Here is an 18,108-nt window from a genome sequence, read left to right as displayed (position 1 = left end):
ATTCTGTTATCTCCACACTCGTTTTCGATAAACCATGAAGATCTCCCTAGCACAATTCGCCATCTTTGGTCTCCTTGCAGTCTCGTCGGCTGCAGCTGGGCCCCTGGCAAAACGCAATGGGACGTATACCCAGAATCAAAGAAAGTCATGGTGAGTGTCCCATTGACCATCCACAGAGCTCGGATTATGCTGAAATCTTCTGAAGGAACGCTCTCACCGACTGTGAGAAGACCTGTAGGTCTACTGGGCAACTTCTGCTCACGATCAACGATTGACAAATTGTTTGTCAGCTTACATCGAGGCTGAGCTCTGCCTCATGAGTCGACCCCCACGTGCGGGGGTTGCAGGGGCTCAAAACCTTTGGGACGAACTGCACTACACCCACATTTATCAGGGCAACTACATCCATTACGTGGGCCATTTTCTGCCTTGGCATCGGTATTTCGTCCGTGCTCATGAGATGCTTCTGCAAACCGAGTGCAACTACACCAGTGCCCACCCATACTGGGATGAGCTTACTGATCTGGAGACCGCCCCGCTCAACCAGTCGTCCATCTTCGACCCTGTGTACGGATTTGGAGGTGATGGTCAAGGAGGTGAGACTCGGCCGAGTGTGTCTTCCAACTTTGATCAGCTCTGACCGTGATTCAGAAGACGGGTGCATTGCCGACGGACTCTTCACAAACCTTACTCTGCACATGAAAACCGCCAGCAGCAACAACACCTACTGCCTCCAGCGCAAGCTCAACCAGGGCGATCTTGACACAGCAAGCAGCGACAACCTTGTTAAATGCTTCAACAAAACGTCGTATGATGAGGCATGGCAATGCTACAACGGCTCTCCTCACGGCGCTGGACACGGCGCAGTCGGTGGACTGGTAAGACAAGCCCCGCACCCTTGTTCAGGTGCCGTCGAAATAGAACTTCGGGTAAAGTTGCTGACGCGTTACTTTGCGCTAAGCAGATGAGCGACCCTATCGAGAGCAACGGAGACCCGCTCTTCTACCTCCACCACGCTTACTTGGACCGCGTGTGGTGGCAGTGGCAGGAGGCCAACTTGACCGCCCGTTTGACCGACATCAGTGGCCAGAATACTCCCGATCAGTCGATTCTAGACATGGCTAGCCTTTCTGCCCCCGGCAGTGAGCTCACGGACTACAATGGTGATAATGGCAATGTCACAACGCTCGACCACGTCCTCTTCATCCAGAACCTGGTTCCTAATGTCACCATTGCTGACATCATGGACATCAGGGGCGATGTTATTTGCGCTGAGTGTGTCAACTAGAGACCTTGGAGCGGTTTATTGTAGAGACCTCGGGTCACTTGGTCAAATATAGAGAAGTCAGGCGCGATTTCTGTTCTCTTCAATGTACATAGTATAAGAATTGTTTTTAATTCTTGTGTCCCAATGTCGTAGAAAATACAACAGCCACATATGATCACGCGTAATAATTGCAAGATCCGAGTACCCACTAAGTGAGCTTCTTGAGCAGTGGATCGACTTAATCAAGCTTCACATTGACCTATGCTGATAACGTTTTGCTGGCAACCGTTGCTCGTTTTCGTTTGTAATCCGTGTTTACACCCCCCGGAAACCGAAACCGAGAATTGCCCAGGAAAAGCACACTCAACATCAAGCAATAAGTTTAAATTTTCGCCTCTTTTCGCCCTGACCGGCAGATCGCGACGCGTGTTATGGGTCTTGCAGCCCCTGACTTCCGCTGCGGTGCCGACCGGGACGGTAGCACAGCAGGTGGGACCCGGCAGTAGCACACCGGGGAGGCTGGAACTCATAGGCAAGCGAGCTGTCTTGTAGAAAATTCGATGTCGATCGTAGTTACTTCGAAATAGTACCGCAAGCTAACGAATCACATAAATTCGTGAATACCAAGTAATAGCCGGCATGTTACGGTGGAGGTGAAGCTCGACACTATATCGTGTCGATGAATCGCCAACTTACAAATTTCCATCCACATAGTTCCCGTTTTCTATGCCACTGGGGAACAAACAACTCCGATAGAAGCGGGTGCGATCGTACGTCTAGTAGTCGGGTGGCCGCATCGTTGAGATGGGGATGACGAGGTAGAATGTCAGGCCTAGAATCACGAGAGCAAAACGAAGAGGCTTACAATCACGCCAACGTGCCAGCTTCACTAGCAGTACGCAAGCGTCTCTTCAAGTGATCCAGGACAACGCGTATATTAAGTGAAGGGTGGGAACAGTCGTTGCATTTAGGTCGGGGACTTAGGATCGGGGTGTTAGGCCGGGGAGTTCAGCTCTAAGGTAAGTCCCCGGCACTGCATTGTTCCCAATTAAGATCCACCTACGACTCAACAACCAGGAGGCGGAGCTTGACGAAGCATCACATGTTCGGACAACCGCCGAATAATGATCAAAGCGCTCGTATAAAATGCCAACTTCTGCCAGTGGAGAGGTAATAGTAGGAGTGGATGTCTTGGGCTAAGCAGGCTGTGCTGAAAACTTGGCTGGGTGGCTTTGAGCACATCACGCAGTGGACTCCATCAATAACGGCAGTGTGAGTTTGAGCCAGCGGAAAAGATCGACTCCCGTCAGGCGAATCTACCTACGCCATTGAATTGCGAACTGGGTTCAAGGGAATGAAGGGACTGGGACTGGTTCGCATGAAGCGGGTCGGGACGCCAGCAGGAAATTTTCCGGTTAAGTATTGTTGCAATACTAATGCGTAATGCAAGACATCTTTCGCTGCTGCACCTCGGGACCTCGTTGGCGGCGTGGCATGATGGCATAGTGGCAAGTTGAGCCGTCCTGAAAGCCATTCAGAAGCAAGCAATGCTACTTCGCTACTTCTGGCTTTGGTCATGTTCCTCAAAGAGCAAACATGGTGCTCATTCAGTGTTGCTACGTTCAATAAGAAGAATAGTAGGATGTGAAATGCGAGTGCATAAGGAAAGCACCATCAGTCAAATAAACCACCTGCAGGAGGGAGTATCGTTCATATAGCCCGAACACAAATGTTGATGTTGGAAACTCCCAATGTATTTGTCATCTTGAGGATGTTAGGATATCTCCTGAGTACCTACCCTTTCTCGAACTGTAGATAGGTCCAAGAGAGCCTATGTGAGTTCGTCTTATATTTAACATTCGTCAGTCACCCTGCCATTCCAGTGTATGATGACGAGATCAAAGAGGGAGAATGGCGCGCACATTGGGCAGGGTCCAAGGAATACCCTGGAGGCACTACAAGGGCGCAGCACATTTCCAAATGATACAACTTGTCATTCATATCGGACTGAGTACTAAGGTCATGTATATCTCACAACTGAGGAACAATCAACTGGTCAACGTCAGGACCCCAACCCTCCGACCTGGAGAAAGTAACTGTATTCGCTCCCTCCTTCACATCAGCATGAACGACGCTGCTGCCAGCTCTGTCGGGGTGTTGGTTGGTAGCCAAGAAGGCCACGCTCTGCTCCTCGCCGTTTACCGAGACGGCAGCATGGCGAGAGCTAGTGTCTCCGTTCTTGTGCTTTACAACGAGAGTAACACGGTCTGCGGCCGCTGAGTCAAAGTTAAAGACAGCCGTGCCATCATCGTCTCCGCCAAGGTATCCAGCGGCTGAAGAGCCACTGCACTGAGAACAGTCGACCACACGAGCACCGTTTGAAAGCTCGGCGGCTTCACCCTCTAGCTCAATGGTGGGCTTCGCCTCAGACCAGGTGCCAGCGGCGACATCCAAAGTCCAGGAATCATGCCAGTCAAGGGTGACTGTGGTTCCGTCAAAGTTCAAGGGCAGCCAAATGTAGGTGCTTGCCGCCAAGTTGGTCGAGTGCCAGCGGTCTCCCATATAAACAGCTTTGTCGTTGCCCAATGGCAAGACGTAGCTGACTTGGCTGCTGAATGTGTTGGATCCTACGGGGGCGAATTCTGTCCAGTTGGACCACGGGCCAGAAAGAGACTCGGCATAGCTGTAAACCTAATGAGAAAGTCAACTAAAACTCTTGTGTTCTTTATCAGTACAGCAGCTTACATTATCGTTGGGGTTCCAGCCGGTCAGATGAGATCCGAAGATGTAGTAGATTCCGTTCCTCTTGACCAGTGCGGGTGACTCAGCAAAGTACTCCCAGCCGAAAGTAACCTCTTCGACGTCAAGGTAATCATCGGTGAGCTTGATGATGCGGGTTCCATACTCGCGCTGCCCATACGTCAGTACAGCTTCGTCTCTCTTCGGGGAGATTGGAGTTTTCTTACATCCTCACTCAGGAGATAAGCCTTCCCGTCATCATCCTTGTAAACTCCGATGTCGCGGCTCTGGAAGCCCAGGGGGCGGAAGCTGCGGAGATACTCATACTCTCCACACACAGAGTCGCCGATTCCGACGCCTACACGTGCATCCTTGTAGTCTGAAGAGTCGATATGAAGGTACAAAACGTACTTCCCCGTGCTATCGTTCTTAATGACCTTGGGACGCTCAATAATGCGGTTGGGTCCCAGGTCACCTGCTTCTTCGGTGCGGGAGATGAGTCGCCCCTCGAAGCTCCACTCAACGAGGTTCGTGGAGGAGTAACAGTTGACAGCTTGGAAAGCCGATCCGTCGGTCTTTTCTTCGCCAATCATGTAGTAGACACCATTCTCCTCACTGCATAGTGTAAGTCACAATGTTGACCAATTTCGAAGGATCAGCTTACATGATTCCGTTACCGTGGGCTTGAACATGGTCTCCGGTGTTCGTCTGGAAATGGTCAATTTTGGTGTTGTTAGCAGGCGGGTCCATGGATAACTTACAGCCGTCCATGTGGCTCCGGGGACGATACTAAGGGCAGCATTCACGCCGCCTACAGACAAGGCTGTGGCGAGGGCAAGACCGAAGGAACGCATGTTGACTCAATTGAGCTGCGAGGGAGCTTCACACCAAAAAGACCTAGTCACACTGCAACATTCAGCAAAAGGGCACGGAAAGAAGGCATCGGCCCTTCATGATGTATTTGTACTATTCAACCCTGGAGATGATGATTTCTTGGCGATATCTGTAAAAACGCACATGACGTCTGTCATGCAGAACCAGCTACGGCATGTGTGCTGCAAGTGGATTAGGCGGTTGTGAAGAAATTCGGTGTAGCACTAGCCGAGCGCTTAAGACGAGTTGAATGCAGAGGCTGGAGTTGCATTCGGCGCTGTTATCGAGCTGCCAGCGGGGGGAACTCAGGGGCACCCCGCAAAAGTGCAGCTCACGATCTGTTCATTCGAGCGGCAGTCAGTCAGGCTCTGCAAGCAAAGCAGAGTGGCATGACTACCAAGACCGAACACGATCGAGCCAAGATGTAGTATCGCGGGGAAATCAAGCTTGCGATACGTATTTCAAGTCGGCTTTCAGCGGATCCAAGACGGGCCCGTGGCCGTTCTTGAACATGGTTGAGGGCTGATCGCTGCCGTATAGGACAATTAAGGTTGTTACCCCGGTACGATGACGGGGAACCCGGAGCCGATTGAACCGGGGGATTCGGCGGGCCGGTACTTGCGCCGAAACGCATCGCGGTAATAAGGTGGGACAACAGTCTTACGTGGCGAGGACTTCTTCTCATTGACAGAGGCGTCTGATTTCTCCTTAAAGTGAGATTTGATACTCGATAGTCAATCAGTTGGTTGAAAATATCTCACAACATACCCTCATTCAAGAAAGTTCATTGGCCCCTCTGGGCCTTTTTAACTTTTATGGGCTTTCCCCTGGAACCAAATTCTAGGCGTCTTTCCAGACGTGGAAATCAGATGATACTTGCTTGTCTTGAAAACCGATAAGCTCATCTAGCATCTAAGGAATTATTCCGACTATGTGGATATTTGATGCATGCTAGTTCGTATCATGGGTTCTCGCAACCAACTGATATGACAACCAAGTTGCGTCTGTAAATGATTGAAGCCCAGTTTTCTCTCAACGCAAGAACTTGTACAAGCGGTTAGGCTTTCTTTGTTACCCATGAGATTTATCATTTTATCCCACCGTGAGTGCACATCCCTTTTGTCAAGCGCTCTCGTGATTCAATACGTTATGTCTGTGGATATTGCTGGTGGCTTAGGGATTCGTGTGGTTTTCAATAAAACGCAGTGCATAAGGATATATTAGCTATGTGAAAACCGAAGACATTTCTTTCCATCTTAGATGTCAGCTGATAGCCAAAGTGTTTACCGCCTTGAATCTCGTTATTGCTGGTGTTGTTATTCAGGCGGGCAACACGTTTTTCTTGGAGCACGCGCTACGTACGACGTGACGCCTTTTCCCCTTTAACACGCAGCCTTTTTTAATCAAGTAAAACTTCATAAATAATACATATGAGGTCATATGGCTGTAATGAAGACTAAATATCAAGTTGCACGATTCTTGCAGGATTTTGTTGTTATCCGGACGGAATACGACGTCGGTCGGCAAATTTGAAGGCCTCGGCACCGTAGAAATCATCTTTTACGTACAAAAGCTTCAACTCGCCTTGTCAAAGAATTGTGATGGATTTGAGATTCAAGTTGCTTTTCACGATTCGGCCATCGGTGGCAGGCCATGACAAAAGGTGCCACTCCCTGCTGTCTCACCCCTGACTTGCCGGAAACATAGAGTGATGTGCCGGTCTAGACCTCGACGCCAGAATTGAGTTCTTAATAAGCTTACTGCCAAGTGTAGTAGACACAGACCAGCGTTTCCCGCCAAACAGCCGACCGGAAATGACTCAATCCCTGGTCACGAATCGTATCTCGCTGGAAGCGACCATCGAGGAAGCTTCCGTGGGGGATGCGCCATCTTGACAACCTTCCAAGACCCCTCAGTTGCCCAAAGAGGATTCGGCATGCCCCTGATTCGAGAGATAACCATTGGTAGGTGCCTTCTCGGCAACTAACTCGTCTCGACACATGCTCCCGACGTCGTCTGAGATCCGAGGTATGATGAGATTCCACACCCACTCGGAAGTTTTGGCGATCATTTCGCCTCTTCCCCTCATCTCGACAGAGATAAATCGCCTGATATTCTGTCATTTTCCGTCGGCTTCATCCTCGTGCTCCCACCACCGGATGCTCTCTGTCAATCCCGCGCGGGGACGGGGAACAATCCGCGGGAGTACACAAATGACTGTCAAATTATAAAGTTCATCTATCGAAGTTCTGAAGTCATTATTTCGATTAAAGAATCAAGCTTTTTCGCCACAGATCTAGCTTCTGGGGGGGCTAGGGTATCGGTTCCTGGCTTGGCCCATTCGGGAATATGGCTTACCGACCGTCCCTCGGAGAAGCGAAGGATGGCCTTGATTGTGAAATTTTGCAAGGCTATCCTGTTTGATAGCTCCGTCAAGTGCGCTTTGAGAAACGTCCGAACTATCAAAGACACCCTTGAATCCGAAGTTTTGGTACCATCTGAGACGAAGTATGTGACAGGCCCACTCCGTGCACCAGGACCTGTGCTGCTTCCTGGCAGGGAATCGCTTTCGCGTTCTTGTTGTCTTTTCTGACGATTGCGCCAAGCCGTCGATCTTAATGGTCATGATAAGAGATCGCCAAGTTGTTGATCGTCAGGATCTGTCATACCCTCGGAAAGATTCTAGACCACATGCGACTTCGGATTCCTTCAGCGAGTCGGCATACTGCTGGAGAATGAGAACAGAATCTGACAATGCTGCATGTGCAGAAGCAGGCGCAGGAAGAATGGTCGGACGACTTTAATCATATGAGCTAATTGTCGTATTCGGCGGCGCGAGCGGACGAACCGGGTATGACCAAGCATTTCCTATTCGGGTCCTGCGTTGAGTCGAAATGTGTCGGAAGGGGCATCCGTGGATGGAAAGGGGCTCATCATCTCATCTTTTCGAACACATTTACAGTAGCGTCATCGAGCAGCGAAGCGTCTGCCCATACCATTGAGTAGGGCGGCGGAGAATATGCAGTCGGCAACGGGGATGGATTCCAACACCGCACAGCCCATCGCTACGAATGTGGTGTCGCATACCCGGTTTGCCGGCTTAAACCGCACTGTAAGTAGAGGTCGTGAATATTCGAATCAGGTTATGAGACGTCCGCGATTGAGTGCACGGCCCGTATCACCGAGGCTCACTCAAACTGTCACTGTGAATTCCGTAGAGAGGGCGCGATATGTTGACGAGAATTATTTGCTAGAAGTGAAGGCTAGTCTATGCTATTGAGAACGCCAAAAACTCCCAAGCTTGGGATATCTTCCAAATCTTCTACACATCGCTTTCCCATATTATGCCTCGAATAAAAAGAAACCACAAAAGCTCTCCGTCATCTCTCATTTGTTGACCTGGATCAAACCTGGACCCGCAAGCGTAGCCTTTGCAATGTCATCCGCATTCTTGAAGTTACCCTCAAACGTCAGCGCCGCGATGGTCAATCCCCACATGCTGTTCTTCTCGAAGGGAAAGTCGGCTTGGAACTCGATGCTGGAACCGGTCCATTGTCCGTTCTTGACAGGAACGCTGAGAGGAACGTTCTGTCCGTTGAGGTAGGTGACGAAGAGACCACCGGGGTCCTTGCCGAGGAAGCGTCCGGCAGTGACAACCTCTCGCAGATCAACCTTCATGGAGAGCATTTGGTCCTTCGCCTCAATCTCGCCCCCATTTGCCATCTGCATGACATTTAGGGGCGCGAAGGTTGGGATTTCGATCGATGACATCTTGAACGGGCAAGAGTCCTTGACGACGAACGACTGAAGAGCGGAGAAGGCGAACGGGGCAATTGAAGTCGTAAGGAAGGGTTGCGACGAGGGCGCACGGGCTAGGATGCTGCGATAGAACCCGTTCTGTTCGCCTTCCTGGCCGATGACGGATGTCACGGCACGGACTGGGCCCGAGTCACCGTTCTTTGCGAGAAGCTGTGTCGCATCTTGGAGGGTACCCAGCACCACCGAAGTAAATGTCTCAGCCAAAGCGACAGCTTCCTTGAGACTGTTGGTAGGGAATTGATACTGGCAAGGTGCCGGCGAGAATGCTTTGAAATGGTCCAATACACCCTTGGCATCAAGTGCATGAAGCTTCTCTTGCTAAGAATGGGTTAGTAAACATGAGAAAGTCAAACAAACGCGAGGAACATACAGCAACAACAACTTTCAGCGCATCCATAAGCTTGTCTTTCTCTGTTGTTTCCCAGCCAGGTCCTCCTTGAGTGACATTCTCCAGCATAGACGAGAAAAAGGCGACCTCGAACTGCTCATTGAACTGAATGAGCTGGAAGGCTGTCAAGCTGCTTGGCTCCAACTTCGGTGGCGGCGCAGAGTTGGGTAGAGACCCGCGAGCTTCTTGTTCGACAACGCGAATCTGTTCGGGGCTCGTCGGGAGCTCGGCACTGAAGGCCCGGCGTTCGAGTGGGGCCGCTGCCGAGAAGCCGGCAAGCAGCATCGCGGCGGCCGCGACGGACGATCCTAGATGCATTGCGTGTTGCTACGGTCCTCCAAGATTTGTTGTGAGAAAGGGCGGTCTGCAAAACCAGAGCCTGCGGAAGGCTGGGAAGAAAAGGGTTATTAACAATGTAGAACGAAACGGGTCAGCAAGGCATAATTCCGAGGAGCTACATGATGTCCTGGCGTGCGTCCGGGACGAACTATTATACTCTCGAGGAGTTTGTTTCGATACATAATCTTGAAACCTGTTTCTGGCTTGGCGCACGTGGACTGCAACCAACATGCATCGGCCTAGCACACCATCTTTTCTCTACCACTTACACATCCATTCACACCAAAAGAGGGGCCGCACACACGCACATCGACCACAATGAGGTGCCTCAGTCAGATTTGTGCACCCAAGCGGTACGGAACGATGCTGAGCCGACAGAACCGGACTACCTGGTAGGGCTGTTTTCGGGAGGAAGTTGCGCCGCCTCGCTCAAAACTGACATGTTACAGGCGAGCGGAATGACGTCCCTGGAATGACTCTTCTGTGTTCTCTCCCACGGTCGCGGTTCTTCTGCCCCTAGTGTCTCCAACTCCGCTGTCCCCAGTCATTTAGAGTAAACGATGGACAGGGACCAGCCTCCGGAGACCCAGCGGGGTTCTGGACCGGCGTCAACTGCCTTGTCACGTTGTCTTCCCCGTGGAAAAAGAACAATTTCTGGCAAAAGCAAGTATGTCATGTCTTCGGCCTGATTGAATGAACCTGACACGTGCCGGACTAGAGGCTTCTCACTGTGGCCACTCGCCCTCGGAAAAGACTCCGCCCGTCAGAACAGCCCGTCTCCGACTTGTTTCTCTCCCGGGCTCCCTATTGAGGAATCAAGTCACAAGTGCTGAACACTCCGTAAATCCTACTCAAACGCGAGAACGTGTCTACTTCAGACCCGAGTTGCTGTGTTCTGAAGCTCGGGTCGTGCCTTGAACTAAAGCTGGAGCTAGCGCCGGCCTTTTCCCTTTTCTTCCTAGTGGGAGCAATGGCGCGCTCTATCGCTGCGGCTTCTCCCCACGTGCGCCCGATCTGTCTATCGATGTAAGCGTCAGCATCTGCACCGGCAGCGTTTTTACCTGCACCTGCAGCCGCAGCACTCTCATCAGGAACAGGAAGAGGATCGACAGGAGACAAGCTGGCATCAAGGGATCTCGTAGCAGCCCCCAGATGCAACTCCAACGGCCTCAGGACGCCCGCAGGCTGCCCCAGCTTGCCAGAACTGCCAAACTGCCTCAAAGAAGCTCACGTTCCTGCAGCAGGAAAAGGTCCTTGCGTTGTCGCTTTGGCGATTCTCCACAGATGCGCGACGCCCGTTCGCGAGCGCCTCACCCTTGCGTTGCCGAACTCCGCCAAGCCGCCCTCCCCGTCCACGACACCATCATCACGGTGCTCGTGCGCGAACCTCAGAGGTTCGTGTAAATGACACTGTGAGGAAGGGTTCAATGACTTGCAGTCATTTTTCAGATGGCCGAGCTGTGTATGGCATATGATCAAGTACTTTCTCTTATCATGTCACTGACTGAAAATGGATCGCGTCCTCTTAGAGTCTAGGTCTGATTACAACAATCTCCATAAGAGAAGTCTCCTCGCAGACTTTGCAAAGAGTTCCATTCGGAAGAATGGCCGCATCATGTCCCAAGCAGAATAGCGTTCCGCCCGGGACAAATTCAACCCGGCAACTTGTTTCTGTCCAACGGGACGCTAGCATCGAAAAGGGCTGCGAGTCTAAATCAGCAGAATATCTGCTACACCCATCGAGCTTGGTGCCCGTTATCGATGGCGGAAGAGCTTAACCGCATACTGATCCGAATTCTGAGTTCCCACGAGTTCAGGAGAGCTTCATGGTTTCGGGGGCTTGTTATCCGGTGGCCGGGGCCAAATTGCGGTGGTTCCACGGAGTTGATTCTCAAAGTGCCTAGGTCTCTTCGTGCTCCGTTCCCGGGTCCGGGTCAGCGAGTTGTCGGACTGGTTCCTCTTCGGGGTGAACCTTCGTGCCACCGGAGTCAACAACTTGGATGAACTTTGCATTTTCCCACCTCGCATGCCCGTCTGCTTCCACTCGCTTCAACTCTACGGCCAATTTGCGAAATGCTCCTTTTTTTTGGATAGACAGTTCACCAATGTGATATCGCCACAATGCAATATCTCGCAGGAGTTCATATGCCATAGGTATATGTTCGCACGGCTTTTGAAGTTTTAAAAGTCTTGTCGTTGTTTCTGCAGACTTGGCAGAAGTGCAAATGTTTCATTCAATCCCCACAGCAACTCAACTACCACAAGCTGATGACTCGAAACCTGCAGGTTAAATCGCATTCTCGAGTACAGGTGTTCATCTTGAGACACAAATGTTGCGCCAAGCTGTCTGCTCTTGCAAGACACGAACTCATGACTGGGTCGGCACACTCCTACAAACTACACGAGAAACGAGCAATCGAGCATGCCAAGTCGCGAGTGCAGCGCGTCCTCCGTAGGCGACCTAAATTCGGAACTTGTCGCGATGAACGTGCTTTCTAGCGTCGAGTCAAAATTGAGAGTTTGCGACGTGTGCATCGTCCGGGCGTAGCCTGGCTTGATTGCACAAGCAGACTCACGTCAGCACTCAGCCTCCTCTCATGAAGACGGGATTGTTCATTGCCATGTCTGTTCGCACACATATATCATTCATCAGTGTGTCCGTCACCATACAGAAAGAGAGGTCGTCTGAATTGAGTTGAAAACAGTAGCAGTCATGTAATCAGTGCATGAAATTTGTCGACGGGGGGGTCACATTCGTGAAGTGGACGCATCTCCAACCATGGTCTTGGCATCTGAACTCCTTGGGACGATCTGGAGGTCAATGAGCTTCATGCAAACTGCAATCTGCAGCCTGCGAAACTAGCAAACAGGTTTGAAAACCGCATAGGAAAAAGCTTGCAAGTGCCTGTACCTGGCTCATTTGCGCCTTTTAGCATCCGCTGGGTGTCTTGTCACTGCCAACTCTGAAAGATGTCGCTCGCGAACACCCGGTCTAGACCTTGAGGGGATCACGTTTCCCCCTCTATCCCCGTCCGTTTCGTGTGTCAACTTTAGTGCGGGGTGCAGGCTTCTCGAAAGATTCTCTCGCTAAGCCCAGGACCTTTCAGCCATATCTGAAATATGTTTGTTTCTGTCGTGATGTCGAAACGACGCTATTTCTACTTCAGTTCGGTACCTGGGCCCAGCCGAAAGGCAAAAGCAGTCCCGCTAGCTCAGTATTCTCAAGGACACAAGATGGTCTGACTTTATGGTTTCCGGCATCCGCGGATGCTACAAAAAGCCGCCGACGGAGTCTCGCACGGGAACGTATGTGGTCAAGTCAACCACACTCGTTCCGGAGCTTGCCCATTGATCATGCCACACCGACGACGATGGCATGAAAAGGGTACTTTACATAGAGATATCGCCGCGTAGACCGCGATGCGACCGAGGTGGGCGCATGGCGGTGAGCAATGTCTACTTCCGATAGTTCATCTATTTGAACTTGACTTAAAGTGTTATGCTATTCCAGCGGCAGCAAGCGCGATGGAGTGGCCCGGGTACACGGTTATGTTGAAATTTGTTTGCATCTGGCTTCGAACCATTTCGAAGCAATCTCGTGTGAATTTGTCGACAAGTGGCTCATGACGTGTCCGTCATGCATATCGTAAACACGGAAGATTTCGTTAGGCACTTAAACACTGTCCATGCTCCCTGAAACCTCCGGGAGAATCTATCTCAGGCAGCTTACCCGACATCCGTCTGTCGGCACCGACGAAAACGTTCATGCAGTGAACTTGTGGGATGTGCTTTTCTCAATTGTCGCAACTGAAGCTTATCGGGGGTCGTTTGCAAATCGAAAGGAAGTCGGCGACTTCCGGTGAAATTGACGGGAGGGTCTCCGTGTGTTGCTCCGGACACGTCCCGCTTTACATCGTAGCCCCACCGAGTCGGCAGCGCATGGGTCCGCTGATTTCTTTCCGCCGAGAATGAACGCCTCGAATGGCTTAAACTTGTCTTAAAGGTAGTAACGTGCTTGAGTCTGAAAGCCTGTTACTGGTGCTAACGAGCAGGGCATTACTTCTGATTGTCTATATGGTTAGCTGTAACAGAGTAGAAATATGCAAGAAGAAATTAGACCATTGCCAGAATTAATCACAAACTGCTTGCGAGAACCATAATTCCCTTTCCAACCAGACTTGTGTCATTATGTCAACCGATGATGTGATCGGCAAGTTTGGCGTCACTCATCCCATCTTCAATCTCCTGGTTTGGCATGCTACCATATCCGGATGCCGACAAGGTACGTTGATGATGGCCGGTTTCGAAGACCGAACTTCGGCAAGGAAGTCCATGACGCTCACGGCAAGCGATCCGAATATTGCGGAGGCTGAGGCCGGGTGAAGCCGAATATACCGAAATTACCGGGCTCGTCCCTTGTTCAAGAGCCCCACGAAGCTACCCATGAAGCGTCATATTGATCATTTTGGGCTCTTCAAATCAGAAAGCAATTCTGCAAACTTTCGTATCATGTCTTAGGATGCAGAAAAAGGGCCTCAGGCGGATATTAGTTGCGAAGTTTTGTGAATGGCGTTCTGATTTAGGGAGCTGGAACATGCGGAGAGTGTGAGTAAGAGCCGGAGCTATCAATGGTAGACGCCACGTTCCAATGAACCTACAAATTCACCACGCGCTCGTTGTTGTCCATCGCTTAAACTGATATGTGTGGGCTTTGCTCTGATCTTCAGCTCTTCATGAGATCCGATAATCCGCGGCGAAGGTGTGGAACCATATCCACAATCGCCCAATTACCCAAGCACAATAGCTCAGGGGTAGAGCGCTGGGCTCATAACCCAGAGGTCCCTGGATCGAAACCAGGTTGTGCTAGCTCCAATCATTTTTGAATCGTGACCCTTTTGATCCGCACGGTTATCGTCACGGAAATGCTAGAAGGCCGTCGTTTTCGCGAAGCCGGAAATAAGAAAACTTCCGTCTGTAGACTGCTGACAGCTACGCTCTAATCATTGCTGCTTGTTATCACCTTCGAGCACAATTGACCATGATCGGCCCTCACACCATCCTCCACACCTCTGCTCAATTCGACAACCTCCTGCCTCATCGGCGATGGCGCCCCTCGTGAAGCTGTTTAAGCATACCAACACGACCGGGGTATAGACGATTTGGTGCTTTCACACTGCGCATGACGTGCCCCAAGCTCGTACCGGCCCACCCCTGATCTTCGAATACGATCGCGGCCCCACGACCTTAACTTCGGCTCTCGACCGAAGCGGGCGCCAAAACGCGCCTTTCAAGGCAGAGCCAAGGGCCAGCATTTTCCATCATGTCAACTCTGGACGGCTGCAGGAACAATGAGGCGTGGCTCCGGAACATCTCGGCCGATTTAACAAACAGGAACGACAGAACCGAAAGCGAAGCGGCTTGCCGCCTTGGCGATGGTCAAGAACAGCAGAGTCGCAGCAGCCAAGCCGAAGATCGCCAGTCGCCCCTAGCACCGGTAATTTCGGGTACCAAACAGGAAGGTCCCAATTTCTCGTGTTGAACTCATGCCAGAAATCCCATCACTGCATTTGCTATGTGCGCGATTGACGCTGAGAATGAGTCAATTTGTATATATCCGCTCAAGATGCGTTTGATGAATCATGTCTGGTGTTTGGTCACCGCCGGTCACTCGTTTGAAATCCAGCGTCAACCGCCGCCATGAGGTTCTCCTCTAACGTCGCCTCCCTGACACTCGGCCTGTTGGCCTCTACGGCATGCGTCGCAGCAGCTGACGCCGAGCCCGCGGCTCCTCAGATCGACGAGGATGCCTTCGTTAAAGGCGCGTATATCGTCGAATTTGACGGCGAGGCCGACTCCACGGGACTCTTGGATGAGCTCCGATCCGATGGCCTATCTGTTGTGCCCCGCCTGGACCTCAAGTACCGCCTCTTCAACGGCGCGTCTATCCGCGTTGAAGATGACGAAGAGCCCCACGTCACGGCTGGCAAGATCGCCGGCAAGCTGAGCGTCAAGGGCGTCTGGCCGGTGCGCAAAATTCAGATGCCAAAGCCGAACCCGAGCTCCGTCGGTCGCAACGGCACCGCGACCGGCGAGGCACTCCTCCGCTCCATCAAAAACCGCCGCGAAGAGGCTGCCAAGGACAACTACAGCACCCATGTCATGACGCAGGTCGACAAGCTGCGCGAGGCTGGTTTTACCGGCAAGGGAATCAAGGTCGGCATTGTCGACACCGGTGTTGATTACAGACACCCGGCCCTTGGAGGTGGCTTCGGCGAGGGTTTTCCAGTGGGCTATGGCTGGGATTTGACGGGAGACGACTATGTCGAGAGCTCCGACGCGCCTCAGCCCGATGCTGACCCCCTTGATACCTGCCAGGGCCACGGAACCCACGTTGCGGGCATCATCATGGCTCAGGAGAACGAGCTCGGCTTCACCGGTGCTGCCCCAGATGTTACCCTCGGCGCCTACAAGGTCAGCGGTTGCGCCGGCTACACAACCAGTGAGATCCTGGTTTCCGCTTTCTACAAGGCTTACGAGGACGGCAGCGACGTTATCTCCTGCTCTGCTGGCGATGACTCTGGATGGTCCATTGACGCTGCTGCTGTTGCTGTCTCTCGCATCGCCGAGGCTGGTGTTCCCGTCGTTGTTGCGGCCGGCAACTCTGGCAACTTGGGTGTTTGGGCTGTGGCTTCCCCTGCTTCTGGCCAGGCTGTTGCCGGTATTGGCTCCGCGGATAACACTGTTTTGCCCAACTTGATGACTCGCGGCACTTTCAAGAACGAGACTGGCGAGTATGCTTTCGGTTGGTCTGCCGGCGCACCCGCAGTCACTGCGAACGTCACTCTGAGAGTGTGGACTGGCGCTGCCAACAACTCCGCGTGCGAGCCTCTTCCAGAAGACATCGACTTGACTGATGCCATTCCAATCCTCAACATGGACGCTTGCGCCTCGGACATCCAGGGTCAAAATGCGCTTGACAGAGGAGCCAAGTACATCTTCTTCTTTCCCTCAAGCGAATCGTACGTCAATCTGATACCCCTGTCATTTGTCAATCGCTAACACGAGGTCAGCAGAATTTACCCCCCATATGTTTACACCGACGGAATCCTGGGCGCTGGATTGATCATGCCCAGACAAGCCAGGGAATGGATTAACAACTCTGAGAATATCACCGTCACTTTTGGCCCTCCAAGCAGCTCCGGCCTATTTGCTGAGCCGATCAGCAACGGCGTCACCGCCGGATACACCAGCCCCTTCTCTAGCTACGGCCCAACATGGGATCTTCAGCTCAAGCCTCAGTTCACCGCACCGGGAGGTGGAATTCTTTCTACGTGGATTTGGGATCAGTCGCAATACATGGTTAATCCAGGCACGAGTATGAGTACCCCGTTTGTTGCGGCCGTGTATGCGCTTGTTGGTCAAGTTCGTGGCACCCTGGACCAAGAGACACTTCGCAGCGTCATTTCTGCCACTGCCGAGCCCAAGGCCTGGAACGACGGGACTACCGTTCATGAGGATGTTTTGGCTCCTGTGGCTCAGCAGGGTGCTGGCCTAGTGCAAGCTTGGGACGCTGCTCATGCGACAACGATTCTTGGGTCTACGGGCATCTCCTTCAACGACACCGACCACTTCGTTGGAGAGCACACTTTCAGCGTCAAAAACACTGCTTCCGAGGCAGTTACGTACAAGCTCGGCCATGCGAAGTCTGTGACTGTCTACACTTTCACCCCCGGCGAGGCTCAGCTGGTCGTTGCCAGAGCCCCTCCTCCGACAGTCGACGCGTGGGCCGACATCAAGTTCGCAGCCGATACTCTCACAGTTCCCGCTGGAGGTAGCGCCGACGTTGCCTTCACAGCTACCCCTCCTCCAGGACTGAACGCTACTCTCCTGCCTGTGTACAGCGGCTACATCACTCTTGAGGGCAGCAATGGGGAGACCCTCTCTGTGCCTTACCTCGGCGTTGGCGGTAGCATGCACGATACTCCCGTCCTGGTTCCTGGCCTTGGACTCAACGGCGTCTACCTGTCCTCAACCGACAACCACTTCCTCATCCCCGTCGTCGCCAACCGTACCTTCACTATCCCTCGCCCCGGATCTACTGGCAGCGCCATTTACCCCAAGATGGTCGTCACCCCTACTGTCGGCACTACGAAGCTGCACGTTGAGCTCGTTGCTGTTGGAGTCACCAACTCCACCCTCAAGGTGACCGATCACCAGGGATACCCGACCCTTGGGCCGGTCCCCAACTCCCCTGTCGAATATGCTCACCGTTTTGGATACACTTGGAACTTTGGCGGGTTCTTGGCTGACCGGACTATTATTCCTGAGGGCACATACAAGTTCATCGCCCGTGGCTTGAAGATCTTCGGCGATGAGACGAAGGATGAGGACTGGGATGTTGTTGAGACTGTTCCCTTCATCTTGAAGTATCTCGCCTGAAAAACGTCGCGGATAGCCATCGTCGTGTTTTTGTCTACTACTATCGTCCCCATTGAAGTATTTGGTATACTGCGATTGAAGTTGTAGAGGACAACGCCTGCCTAGCAAAAGTCTAGAAGTAATGTTGAGTCTTGATTACTGATGACTGCTCCAAATTTGATTCTAGAGGATCAAAGTGACATCTGGTGAAGAGTGATTGAAAAGTTGAACGTGTTTCGGGGCGTCTGCATGAGCAGATATGTCC

General features: G+C 52.1%; 4 protein-coding genes across 4 annotated transcripts; 2 read left to right on the top strand and 2 right to left on the bottom strand.

Annotated features, from left to right (window-relative positions):
* Nucleotides 1-34: 34 nt before the first annotated feature.
* GCG54_00013633 (Tyrosinase ustQ) lies at nucleotides 35-1,288 on the top strand (the record flags this gene model as incomplete). The annotated part of the gene is made up of 5 exons (XM_045413484.1): nucleotides 35-150; nucleotides 206-234; nucleotides 291-596; nucleotides 652-878; nucleotides 965-1,288. 5 exons carry the CDS (start codon nucleotides 35-37, stop codon nucleotides 1,286-1,288), a joined length of 1,002 nt encoding a protein of 333 aa, XP_045265118.1.
* A 2,010-nt stretch (nucleotides 1,289-3,298) lies between these two features.
* GCG54_00013632 (uncharacterized protein) lies at nucleotides 3,299-4,860 on the bottom strand (the record flags this gene model as incomplete). Its single annotated transcript, XM_045413483.1, has 5 exons — nucleotides 3,299-3,958; nucleotides 4,013-4,207; nucleotides 4,234-4,621; nucleotides 4,671-4,714; nucleotides 4,768-4,860. 5 exons carry the CDS (start codon nucleotides 4,858-4,860, stop codon nucleotides 3,299-3,301), a joined length of 1,380 nt encoding a protein of 459 aa, XP_045265117.1.
* A 3,406-nt stretch (nucleotides 4,861-8,266) lies between these two features.
* GCG54_00013631 (uncharacterized protein) lies at nucleotides 8,267-9,404 on the bottom strand (the record flags this gene model as incomplete). Its single annotated transcript, XM_045413482.1, has 2 exons — nucleotides 8,267-9,016; nucleotides 9,069-9,404. The coding sequence occupies 2 exons, from the start codon at nucleotides 9,402-9,404 to the stop codon at nucleotides 8,267-8,269; spliced, it is 1,086 nt and encodes a 361-aa protein (XP_045265116.1).
* A 5,718-nt stretch (nucleotides 9,405-15,122) lies between these two features.
* On the top strand, nucleotides 15,123-17,864 carry GCG54_00013630 (Minor extracellular protease vpr; the record flags this gene model as incomplete). The annotated part of the gene is made up of 2 exons (XM_045413481.1): nucleotides 15,123-16,444; nucleotides 16,499-17,864. The coding sequence occupies 2 exons, from the start codon at nucleotides 15,123-15,125 to the stop codon at nucleotides 17,862-17,864; spliced, it is 2,688 nt and encodes an 895-aa protein (XP_045265115.1).
* Nucleotides 17,865-18,108: the final 244 nt, after the last annotated feature.

Source organism: Colletotrichum gloeosporioides (genome assembly GCF_011800055.1).
Source record: "Colletotrichum gloeosporioides strain Lc1 chromosome Unknown consensus_38, whole genome shotgun sequence".
Taxonomy (NCBI): Eukaryota; Fungi; Ascomycota; class Sordariomycetes; order Glomerellales; family Glomerellaceae; genus Colletotrichum; species Colletotrichum gloeosporioides.
This window is presented reverse-complemented; position numbering and strand designations above follow the sequence as displayed.